The following is a 13,212-nucleotide window of genomic DNA, read 5'->3' on the forward strand; positions in this document are numbered from 1 at the left end:
GGGGTTGTCAGCCCTGCCTCCCTCCAGCCATCCAGGGACATGCAACTAGTTGCAAACAACAAATGTTAGTCCCAGATAAGAATACAATTTCCATTTGCATCAGGAGGCACCCATCTTGTCCGGTGAATATGACTGAGATGAGCATCACAATATGGACGGAAATTCAGATGTGTATCTGCAGAGGCTGTACATGTGATTCTGCTGCTGCTCACCACTCTGCCTTACTGGATCCAAGTAGAAGGCTCAGTTTGTATCAACATAGCAAGGGTGTATGAATCACGCCTACAGCAGTGCACCACACAAGCAAGTACGTTCTCAGTTCCACTCCAGCAATAAAAAAAATACACAAGGCTCCTGTAAAGCAATGCATTTTATTACCATGTCTCATTCTCCAGATTAATTGAAGTCTTATATTTATGCAATTAAAATGCCTCAGCACGAGGCAATAGTTTTATTTTACTTTACAACAATCTCCTTCATTGGAAAACTGGGCAGCATTTACCAAATCCCCATTTTTAATGCAGGGAATTCTTAGACACCCATGTTAGCAGAGATACAGCATAACTACATAGTCTTTGTTTGCTTTTACACTGTACAAAGGATTCACCAGCATATTTTCAAACCATTCGACAGTTGATGTCTCCATATGACTCCAGGACTTTTAAAAAGCAGAAAAACTGCCTGGGAAAGGTATCACCAAGGGTAAGCAGAGAGCATCCCATAGTACATTTTACTGTGCCATCTAGTTAATAGATTTGCATGGCAGAACTTCGCTAATACAAAATACTATACCATGGCCGGCTGAACACAGTTAAGTGACCTGAAATGACTGCTGTCTATTAGCCTACATGGATTACAAAGGTTAATTTCCATTTGTTTTAAAACATATATATATTCCACTTTTCGTAACCAGGATTCTAATTTACTGTAGCACAAATATCTACAGATAATGGTATAATCCAATATTCCAGGATTCCAGACTGGATGATTTAATAGATAAATAAATAAATAAATCATCTTAAAACCAATGGCATAAAATAATAAAGCAAAGACTAAAGCGAATATACGTGAACATATAAATAGCTGCTTTATGTCAGGTTAGAGACTCAGTCTCTCCCAATATGGTACACTGAAATGGTTTTCAAACTTTCTAAGCTGAACCCCCCCCCCCCCCCACACACACACACACACAAACTGACTGGTCTGCAGAAAAATCCCTATGGATTCTTGGAGATCCTTTAGGACACATATTGAGTACATCCAAAACACTGATGAGACAGAATCTCATTCTGTGAGGTTGTCCAATGTTTTCCTTACATTAGGTAGGTCAAGCAAAGAATGGCCACATAGTGCATCTTGACAGACAAGATACATGTCAGAGAAGGTGGTCCGCTATTGTCATCTGTCCCACTGACAAATACAGTCACTAAGCTTGAGGGAGCCAGGGCAGGGTTCCCTGCCACAGAATGTGAAAGCCAGCTGCAGGTAAGAGACTTTTCCAACTCTGCTAGATCCAGTAACTGGAAGCACCAGGGAGTGAACCAGGATTTAGCTGTATGCAAAACAAACATTTCATCATTCAGATATGGCCTGCTGAACTATGACTATGAGGAAGAAGTAAACAGGATGATTCAGATTATGGCCAGTGGCACTCAGGAAGAACTTCAGTACATTTTTATACTGAGCTCGTTGTTCTTGGCATGGCATCGTTTTTCAAGCTGCCACAGCCATCCAGCAGTGACATTGTATGACACCACGTATAGATCTCACATAGCTCCCATTGAGTTCAGCTAGGAATGTTGCAACGGATCCATGAAAATGTGGGTGTGTGCAGATGTGAACGTACAGTGACTTGGGTGGGGCCTATATTCTCTATGACACTGATCTTGCTAGCATTTCAAATGGGACGTGGGGATCCCCTGGAATTAATTTCATCTCCAAACTACAGAGATCAGATTCCCTGAAGAAAAGAGATGTTTTGGAAGGTGGACTCTACCCCACTGAGGTCCCTGTCTTCCCCAGGCACCACCCCCAAATCTCCAGCTGTTTACTAATATGGACCTGTCAAAGTCCCTCCACCAGTCACCGGGGATGCGAGGGAGACAGGACATAACAGCCTTAATTTCAAGGAACAGAGTTCTCGTTCAGAAATGGCTGGGCTGGATTTGAATAAATTCCCCTTCTGCATCGTTTCTCTCCTTACCACACTCAGATCGTGAATGTACAAATTTGACCTGGCAGCTTATAAGATTTAATGTGGTCTTTACTTAAGTCTGTTGCAACGCAAAGATAAAACCTATATTGGCCACAAATGACATTTGATTTAACAAATATTTCTCTTCTGTTTTCCATCCAACATTATAAACAAGCACAACTTGGCATAAATCTCTCAAAAGCTGCTTGGGCTTCCTTCCTCTGCGAGAAACCCTGTCTCTGGAGCTGTGGGTGGGCTTGTCCTGTTTCTTTCAGATCTCCTTTCATTTCATCTAGAGGATGTGCTAGCAAATTGTAATGATTAGCACGAGCTGGGGTCAGTTTTTAAAGTTATGTGGGGGCGGTTTTCGTCACTACCAATTAGCAGCTCTCTGAATGGATTACTCCACAATCTGAATGGATGGAGATCTCTTTGAATTCGCTCATATTCACTGGCTCGTTCAGTGTTTCATCTGCAAACCCATTTGCATTACTGAAGCCTTGTCACGACCCATGCTAATCCTAGCTGATATAGCTAGGCATGCATGGTTTCTGTGCCATTAGTCACTGACTACCATCTCTCTCTCCCTCTCTCAAGGGGGCTTGAAGAAGAAGATGGGAGATTCCTCTTCAGCCACTTTCTGACCAGTACTCCAGACCAGCTCAACCTGGGCCCATTCTGCACATGGTAGATAATGCACTTCGGAAGTCGATTTTCCTGGTGTACACAGGAAAATCCAGCTGCAAAAGCATATTGAAAGAATGTGTGCAGAATGGGCCCTGGTTAACATTCTTCCCTCCAGGGATGAAAAGGCTAATGAATAGGCTGGCTTGTGATTTGCTCCAGGAGCAGAAGCAGGAGAAGTCTCGTTCGCTGGGAACAAGGTAGTTATATTCACCTTTTGCCTCCTGTTCGCTTTTATCTGAGGCTAGCAGCAGTAATAGAGCTGGAGTGATTTTCAGTCAGCCTTCTGGGTGATGACCAATGAGAACTGGCTACCCTGAGGATCACATATTATGCCTGAAGTGTGGTTTATGAATAAATGGTAGTGCATCTGGGAAACAGGACACAGAGATTAGGAGTGAAGAACGTGAGAGCAGAATAGGGTTGCCAGTTCTGGATTGGGAAATACTGGAGACTTTGGGGGTAGAGCTGGGAGTTGGTGGGATTTGGGGCAGTAAGGGACCTCAGTAGAGGATAACACTATGGCAACCACCCTCCAAAGTAGCCATTTTCCCCAGGGGAACTGATCTCTTTAGTCTGGCGCGCAGCTATAACTCCAGAGGATCCCCAGGTCCCAGGGATCCTAGAGCAGAAAAGGAAGAGTCATTGCATGACACCTTTTATGCCTGAAAGGAAGTGAAGCAGAGGTACATATGTCTGTGGCATGTCAGAGCACTCTCCCATGTGGTTTTTAGCCCCTTTCGTCATAATAATATAACAATACTCTGCACATGTAGCATAACGTGAGTGCCATGAGCTCGCAGATATTGGCTGCAACAAATGCCAATGTTCAAGGAAGCCAGTGGGTTGTACTGTGAGTGTGCCAGGCTAGCTATTGGTTCAAAATCCTACTCCGGCATTAGGTTCATTGGGAAGCTTGAGAGTAGTCACTGTCTCTCGGCCTAACCTGCTTCCCAGTTAGTATAGAACAGAAGAGAGGAAAGGAGAACCATGTGTGCCTGAGCTTTCTAAAGGGGTAATCAATATGAAGACATGACAAATTGCTGGTTTAGACATTACCATGTGGTCACGGCTAAAATTCATGATCCCAGATCAAATGTCCTATGAGCATTCTATGTGTTGTCTATATTCTATGTGTTGTCTACATTAAACATTACATTTTTAACAGCAGTTTGTATTCTGATGCCTTTGACCTTATTCAATGTTTTCTGTATTCAGACTGGTTTTTGGCCAGCATCATTATAGTAATGAGGGTGATCCAAAGCAGAGGTGTACATCCTTTTAAGTCCACTGAAATCCGTGGGAGGACCTAACTCTCCTTAGGATTGGCTTTGTTGTTCAAAGTGTGTGAAAAGGAGGACGATTATCTCCCACATGTTCTGGGAATTAAGATCACAGGGAAAGACCCTCCTGACAGTCCCATCAATCAAAGAAGCTTGTTTGGTAGATACATGAGAGAGAGCCTTTTCAGTGGCAGCCCCATGATTACAGAACAACCTTCCCAGGGAGGTGTACCTGATCCTCTCACTTTTGCTCTTTAGGAGGCATTTGAGAACTGTTTTACTTAGGAATGCATTTGATTAAATTACAAGCAATCCAAAACTATTGTTTTAATATTTTAATGCATTTTATATATTCTATGTCATGTCTTTTATCTATATTGCAATCTGACTTCAGCACCATAGGGAAGAAAGGTGGCTAATAAATATTTTAAATAAATAAAGTTAATTTTAAATAAATAATTTTTTTAAAAGATTTGTAATTTATTGACATGAATACCGCAGTGTCTGGATTCTTCACAAAGCTTTCCTACAAATTTTCGTTCGATTACTCCCTTGCACTGCCTCATAATTTTTCTGATGTAGGCCAGGCTGCAAGGTAGGTCAGGATGAGGAAGTGTGTCTGTTCCATAGCAGAGTGGGGATTTATTTATTTATAATTATATTTATTTATATTTATATACCGCCGCTCTCCAAAGTCTCGCGGTGGTTTACAGAAATGCATAAAAACAATAAAATCCCATAAAAAACCATTAAAACATAATTAAAACACAATATCGCGATGGCAGATAATAATCCACTCCCCTCCCCCCATCCAGCAAGGTCTATTACTCTCTGTCTGGGAGCGAGGGACTTAGTTGGTTTGCATCTGGATCTATTAGATCCTTGTCCAACACTTCAACAAGTAGACTGTGTTGTAATAATAACAATAGTGATGAAGTAGAATATATGGCTTCTGATCTCAACAATAAATTATATAATAATGCACTGATATGTGTATACATAAATATAAAATTAGTATAAACTAATTGAGAAAGTTCTGAGACAACCTAGAGTATAAGCAGTCCCCTTCCCACATCTCTCTCCTCTTGCCAGCAAAGACAAAATGAGAAGATAGAAAGTGGGATGGTGCAAAATCACCAGTAGGAACTTGTGGTGTAACTTCTGTTCAGTCAGTAGGACTGCCTACCTACAGGTCAGGCTGAACTGTACAGACAACATCTGGAAAATTGTAAGTGAGAACTGAAAGAGAGCTCACTTACATTTTCTGCATGTGCCATTCGTTTAACCTTCAAGTCAATGCGGCTCTAGTGGAACGTTTCTTTGAAGAGAATCTTAATAAATCTGTTGGTTGGCCGGTTGGTCTGTTAAAAGGGTATCATGCTTTGAAGTGCTTCGAGCAATACCATTATTTGAGGAGTCCCTATTGAAGGACAGACTACTGACTTTGTTGATATAAAACTAAACCTTTTTTTAATGGTTGGATGTCTATTTGATGAGCCAGATCTGATTCTAATCTCATACAAATGAAAATCAGTGGCATTTCACTGAATCTAAGCATAAACACCCTGCTCTTGTTCCGTTGGAATGAGGTTAAGTCCTCCTAATATATAATGAAGATTTGTTTGTGAAGATATGGAAACATACATACATCTGTATCCCCCCTGTACCCCCCCCCCAAAGGATTAAAATACATGTATCCTTGATTTCTATTTGCTAAGAAACGATCCTTCAGGGACTTGGTAACTCTTCATTCTCTATTAGGTAATCTTTTTTCATATAATTCGCCCCCCTAACCAACCTCCACACTCCAAGATATGCATCCTTTAATGAGCTTTTGGCCAGTCCTTCAGAGCTGGTACCTTCTGGGGTAGTGGGTATATTTGCTCCTCCCATAATGCCATTCTTCTCCTTTATGCTTGGCTGACTGCTTTCATTTGTGGACTCCTCTACTGTTGTATCGTCAGGTTCTGTCTCCTTGGACATCTCCTCCATTACAAATGGTGGCTGAGCTCCATCGCATTCTTTCTTCTCCTGCTCCCTAGCTTCCTTCTCCAGGTTTTCATAGTTGCTCTGTTTTCTGGTTTCAATATATTTAGCCACACAATAAATGATGGAGCCCATGGTATTTACCACTACACCTGCTATAAACAGTTTTGTAGGCTGTACATCATTGAATGCCACCATACCAACTGTGATGGTTGCGATGCTCTTCAGTACTCCAACAAAACTGGTAGTTACAGCTGAGTTGATGTAGGTACAATGAAGGGTGGTGAAATTCATGGCACAGCCAATAAAGACACATGCAATAAAGATGCATGCCATGGTAGGATCTTTCCATCCTGGGTAGGACCAGACATTGATAGCATCCAGACTGGCAAAAGAGAAGATGATAAGAAAAGGTGTGGCTGACACAGCAATGGCATACTGGGCTGTGAGAGGCCCATAGTCACTATCTGCACTTGCCTTTTGAATGAGTACCAAATACGCAGCATGCACCAACACGGCCAGCACTCCGGTCACATACCCAATGGGATCACCGGTCAGGTCACCTGCACCTGTCAATATTGGGAAAGAAAGAAACATGTGTTTACGTGGTCCTGATATTTTGTTTAATGTTCTCACATTAATTAGATTCATGAAGGTTACTTTAATCAGGAGGCTATTAGCCATGAAAGCTAATGAGAGCTTCTCAGATGGCCAGATCAAAACAGAGGGAATGGCCATCATCCCTTCCTTGTGATGTCCAGAAGCGCAGGGTTTTCTATTGCTGGAGACAGAATGCTGGGGACTGGCCTAGGAATGAATAAGACCAACCTGGCACAGCTTGATCCTTCCCTTTTCCCAAGGGACTTAAGGAAGGGTACATAGTTCTCCCTCCCTGTATTTTATCTGCATGACAACCTGGAGATAGCTGAGGGAATGTGGCCTGCCATAAGATATTCAGTCATCAGCATGACTAAGTGGAGATTAGAACTCAGGTCTGCCAAGTTCTAGTGCAATATTAAGACTACTATGCCATTCTGATATGCTCCATACACTGAACTTCAGTATAGGGATGGAGCCAGCATGATGTCATGGTTAAGAGCAGTGGCTTCTCACCTGGCAAGCCAGGTTTGATTCCCCACTCCGCCATGTGCAGCCAGGTGGATGACCTTGAGCTCGTCACAGCCTTGATAGTGCTGTTCCCACAGAGTAGTCCTGTCAGAGATTGTTCTGCCCCCTCCCCTCCAACCTCACAGAGTGTCTGTTGTGGGGAGAGGAAGGGAAGGCAGTAAAAAGTGGGGTATAAGAACCAACTCTTTTTCTTCTTCTTGGAGGGAATGTCTCTTTCATTACACATAATTTGTCCCATCCAAATATGCCTTCGATATATCTGGGTCTACAACTATCGCTGATCTGGACTTCCTGCATAAACCTCTGCTAAGTGGATGTCTGCATATAAACAGGCTAACTAAACCTTAACAGTGATCATGCTTTAATGCAATTTAGAAAATACTACATTTCTCATGGGCACAGTCTACCCCACATTCTAGCAACCTATTTGGTTGGAAACAAGGAAGAAAAATGAGTGTAAATTAAAAGTTTGGTAAATAACTGAGAAGTCTTGAATTAATGGGAAAGGCTGTGTAAAGTTAGAATCAGAATAATAGAATCATAGAATAATAGAGTTGGAAGGTACCTCCTGGGTCATCTAGTCCAACCCCCTGTACATTGTGTATGTACAGTGCCCTGAGCTGGTCTCGGCAGAGTGGTCTAGAAATTAAATAATAATAAGTTCTATAATTTCTAAACTGTCCTGGAAGGATTGTCAGAGAATCATAGAATTTGAAGGGACCTCCTGGGTCATCTAGTCCAACCCCGTGTACTATGCAGGACACTCACATCCCTATCGCTCATCGACTATAACCTGCCACCCCCTTGAGCCTTCACAGAATCAGCCTCTCTGTCAGATGGCTATCTAGCCTCTGTTTAAAAATTTCCAAAGATGGAGAACCCACCACCTCCCGAGGAAGCCTTAAAAGTTAAATAACTTTTTTAAAAAGGGTTGCTAATAATTTATTTGTATTTATTTATTTTTAGATTTGACCCCTGCCCTTCCCCAGGGGGCTCAGGGCACCCTATCAAAACCCACCTTATTGCTGTGACAATGGTTGGGAATAAAGGAGCCCAGGGAAGGTAAGGGCATCACCATTTTGGCAATCCAGGACTTGGAATGTTGCTTACTGAAAACTTGTTTGTTTACACGGAGGAAGGGAAGAGCCCAATTCTGCAGGCAATATGGGGAGTGCCAGAGCAGCTGTGTCAGTTGCAGGGCTTTGAAGCTGAGAGAGTGGCAGGATGCACTGGCCCTGAATACGGATGCAAAATCTCATGGGTGGGTGGGGGTCCATCACCTTCAAACTCTCTCCTCAAGAACCTTACTTTTTTGCATGCAGGTACAAACCTTCTCATATCCTTCATTTTAAATTTGTTTTTATACTGGTTTAAATGAAGGGGGGGGCTTAAATCTACTTAGCTGAGTCGTTTATCCTGCAGACCCACAGTCTACTTACATTCATCCTGGAGGAAACCAAAGAACTAGCAATACCTAATTAAACAAGAGCTTTCTGATAGATTTTTAAGTTGTGGGGTGGCCATTCTTTTGCCTATCTTGTTTTCAGATATTCATCTTGTGTCCCACCATGGTTAAGCCCATTAGCCAGGATATATTAGCATTTTGGACTGATCCCAGGAAAATCCTATACTAACTGCCATAAATATAATCGGCACTGTGGCAGTCATTAATGTGCACATTTGGGTGGGGGGGCGAGATCATGGACACCAAGTAGGATATTGCGCATAATGACTAGGGTACGTTCCCATCTCTGGTCACCAGAGCCCTTTCTGTGAAGATTAGAAGTATGATCATCCAGAGCTTCTTTGGTTCTGTGCCTTGCCGGTGGAACTCTTCGCCTGCATCTGTTCACCTGGCACCTACTCTCTTGAGCTTGAGGTGCCAAGGAAAGAAATTTTTTTGCAGCTTTCTATCTATATATAGTATTCGATTTATATAATCTGATGTTTTTTATTTGCCCTCTAGCTTCTTTATAACAATTACTTGCTTGCATTGCTGCAGCTTGAAATTTGGTTTATATTAAGTAGCTTGCTGGTTTTGTTATGAGGTAATAGTTACCGATTTTATTATATTTTATTGATTGGGGGGGGGCAAATTGCCTTGAGAACTATATTATGGGACAGCATAGAGATGTTTCAAATAAATAAATATCCAAGGATACGCTATTGTAGACCTTGAAAGAAAAAGACACATAAGGGAGTTTAATTGTCCACACCAGAAGATACGAGTCAGGATCTCTTCTAGTCAGTTTTATTCCTCCATTGTCCCGCGTGCTGCTTTAGGGAAATCACTCCAGCGTGCCTACCCATATTCATTCCTTCCTACCTGGTCCCAGGGGAAACCAGGTGAATACAGCCGGGATCACCACACCATATAAACAGATTAGCCAAATGTCACCCAGTGTCTTTTCTCAGACAGCTATCAATACCTGGATTCTTTCATGAAAATGTAACAAAATTGGAAAAGCCCATCTCCAAAGGATACATGCAATATTTTTATTGTGTGTGTGTGTGTGAAAAAGTTAAACTGCCTGCTATCTTTGTCTCAAATTTTATCCAGATTTCTAACTGCTTTCTGGTATGCATCATCTTCCCACATTCTTCCAAACTCAGCAAGAATCCCAAGACAAAAAAAAGGGGGGGGGAAACCTCCCACCCCACCCCAAACATGCACACATATATACACAGATACTCTGCCTCTTGAATAAACCCAAGAGACAAAGGCACTTGCAAGTCCAGTTAATTATTTTGTCTCTGTAGCCTGCGAGACAGTTTAATCATGATCTTTGTCCCTCATTCGATTCAGCTGAACCCAGCCCCAACCTCCAACACAGAAGTGAACAGGAGAAGAGCATGAGAATCCAAAATTAGTCCTAAATGTACATATATAAACCCTGCCAGTCCTGTCATTCCTAAATAGAAGTTCTCCTTTGTCCAATAAGGTCCCGATAATAGACTTAATTACAGTTTAGAGGCAGCAACACTCCCTAGAGGATCCACATTATGAATTTTTTCCTGAGTTTTTCTCATCCTTGAACAGCTGATATGTGATAGACAAGGCAGGCAGCTGCAAACAACATCGGGTGGTAGGATGAAGAGAGATGGGTAATAATCAGCTGAGCCACTTTATACATGATACCCCCCCCCACTATACCAAAATAATCTCCTTGATGGAACAATAATTTACATCCATGTACGCTGCCATGAGCGAAATACAATAAGTATATCTGGATGAGATTACAGGAGTTTAAAAGTCACTGGTATATGCATTTTTAGCACAAAGACTATCTATCAGATGAGAAAGAAAGTTATATCATGTTGTTGCAGGTCAGAGAAGTCTTTGAATGAACTCTTGAGATGACAAAGAATATGAACAAAGTCCTCAGGTCTGGTTCATTACAAACAAGGAAGGAATGGATGAACTGATGTGGGATTTTAAAATATGCTGTGGTTAAGGTTAAAAGTAGAACTAGGGCTGCTTCACACAGTGTAAGGTTTTGGTGTTTAGGCCTAATGCACATACCGGACTAATGAGACAAAAAGAATATGATTGCCAATCTAAGAGATGTGTATGCGCCAGGGAGTCTGTACATGGTTGGGGATCCCTGCCTTCAAAGACACATAGGTGTCCCATAATGTGTGAAATAGTCCTTGGACAAACATCAGTTAGGAGTATCTGGTGAAGGACTGAGATGAAAAATTAGAGTCACAATGATGTGTCCCTGTCAGAATGTGGGAGAGGAAGTGATGATAGAAAATGGAGCCAAGTACTTGGACGAGTGAGTGAGAACTAGTGTTCATAGAAAGGCAGCTGGAAAAACAGGATTATTAGGGGGAGGTTAATCAAAGTTGGGCTGAAGAGTTTTTGAGGCAAAGGGGGTGGGGGTGGGAGAACTCACTGTTGAGAGGATATTGAGAAGAGTGGTATGTGGTCCTGGCAGAAGAAGTATGGAGTGTCTAAAGAGTGAGCCAGGATATAAAGGAAAGACCACAAGGATTAGAAAGGAAGATATATTTGAATGATATGACCCAAAGATGATGAGGTGGAAAGAATACTTCTTCATTGAGATTATGTTGGTGTGTGAATGGAGGGGTGTGTGTGTGTGTTATTCAGCTGGTTGTTCCCAGTCTTTCTCTTTCCCACCACCTGGTGTTTCTGTTTAGCTGCCTCCCTTGTCTGGATTTGTGAAGCCGCAGGGAGTCCTGCAGCTCAACTGAGGTTCTAGAGAGGACAGATGACAAGAGCATGGAAGAAGTAGGACAGGGGTGGTCTAAGGTTCTTAGGGCCTGGAGAACCTGATGAAGGACTGGACCTAGGTGAGAAGGAAGAGGCTCCCTTGGGAGTTGCGCGGGGGGGGGGGGGGAGGAATCTTGCCGCTGATCCCAGGGGTGCCTGCCGGGGGGCTGGGAAGGGAAGCAGGAGGGGCCGGGCGGGGGGGTGGGCAGGGGCCGCGGGCGGGCGGGCAGGCGGGCGCGCCAAGGGCGAAGTTGCTCTCTCTCTCACCTGCCAGCGCCGCCCCGACGGTGGTGATGAGGACGGCGGCCAGGACCCCGGCGGAGGGGATGCCGTTCTTGAGCACCAGGGCGCCGATGAGCAGGGTGACGAGGGGCAGGCAGCGCTTGAAGACCACGTACATGGGCAGGCTGAGGCCGCGCAGGGACCAGAGCGTCAGGCTGGACTGCAGCGTGGAGAGCACCGTGACCCCGGCGAAGAGGCGCGCCAGGCTGAAGCCGAAGGGCGGCAGGTCGAGGGCGCCCCGCCGCCGCAGCACCTCCAGGCTGAGCGCCGCCGTGGAGCTGGTCAGGCACTGCAGCAGCGTCAGGAAGACGAAGTGGTAGCGGCTGAGCAGAAACTTCAGCAGGATGTTCAGCGAGCCCGAGAAGACCCCGTGCGCCACCGCCACCGAGATGCCCAGCGCCCGGCCCCGGCACAGCCTCATGCTGCTCCGCCCGCCCCGCGTCCCTCGCTGCCCCCCGCCGGCCCGCTGGGCTGCCCGGCCCGCAGGAGGGCTCCGTCGCGCCCGCCGCCGCCGCCGCCGCACCGAGGAAGGGAGGACGGCCCCAGCAACTTCGCCGCCAGCCCGGAGCGCGGACAGAGAGAAGACAGACGGCCGCCGCGCTGGACGCGGACGCGGATCGATCGCGGGAGGCGGGCGGAGAGCAGGCAGGCAGGCGGGCGGGCGGGCGGGCGGGCGGGCGGGCAGGGGGCGATCCGCGGGGAAATGCCTCTGCAGGCTTGGCAACCTGCTGCCGCCCAGAAGATCCCCCAGCTCTTCCTGCTGACGCAGAGGAGGAGGGGGTCGGGTCCCCGCGCGCTTCCCATTACCTTAATTAAACGGGGACCAGCCGAGCGCAGTGGGCAGGCGGCTGTCTTGACCCGCCGAGGCTGCTCGGAGATGAATCATGCCCTCCTCGCTTTGTTCCTGGAAGGAAGGAAGGAAGGAGGGCGGGGGGCGCCCCCACCCCAAGCCTCGCACCTTCTCAATGACATCCAGCGCGGCAGAACGCTTTAAGTTTTCTCTCTCCCTTCAAGCGACAGGGGGAAACAAGTAGAACGCACCAAATCACCCCGAGCATATATACAAATAAAGCAAAAAAACAAGAACAACCCCCCCCCCACCCGACACCCCACACAAACTTGGACTGGGATCACAAATCCCAGTTTGCAGTTTACGGGTTGTGTGTGTGCGTGTGCTTGTGTGTCCCCTCCTTCCGTGCAGCGTTCACTTACACTAATGGAATATCCATCCATCCTTATTAAATGAATGTGGGTAGGGTCCTGACAAGGAAATCCAAATATTGATCCAACCTTGCCCGGTAGGTCCTCTGCAATCTACAGAAACAGGTGCTTTGAAAACAGCAGTAGGAGTTAACCCTTGCAAGGAAAGGAGCATAGCGGTGGGCGTAGGGGGCTGCTGGGGTTTGGTTTTGAGGGGT

The 13,212-nt window shown here is 45.1% G+C and overlaps 1 protein-coding gene across 1 annotated transcript; it reads right to left on the bottom strand.

Moving 5' to 3' along the window:
• Positions 1-386: 386 nt before the first annotated feature.
• On the bottom strand, positions 387-12,342 carry SLC35D3 (solute carrier family 35 member D3). The gene is made up of 2 exons (XM_077351673.1): positions 11,780-12,342; positions 387-6,716 (listed from the first exon to the last, which is right to left on the bottom strand). Exons 1-2 carry the CDS (start codon positions 12,213-12,215, stop codon positions 5,890-5,892), a joined length of 1,263 nt encoding a protein of 420 aa, XP_077207788.1. The 5' UTR covers positions 12,216-12,342; the 3' UTR covers positions 387-5,889.
• Positions 12,343-13,212: the final 870 nt, after the last annotated feature.

Source organism: Paroedura picta, chromosome 1, assembly GCF_049243985.1.
Source record: "Paroedura picta isolate Pp20150507F chromosome 1, Ppicta_v3.0, whole genome shotgun sequence".
NCBI lineage: Eukaryota > Metazoa > Chordata > Lepidosauria > Squamata > Gekkonidae > Paroedura > Paroedura picta.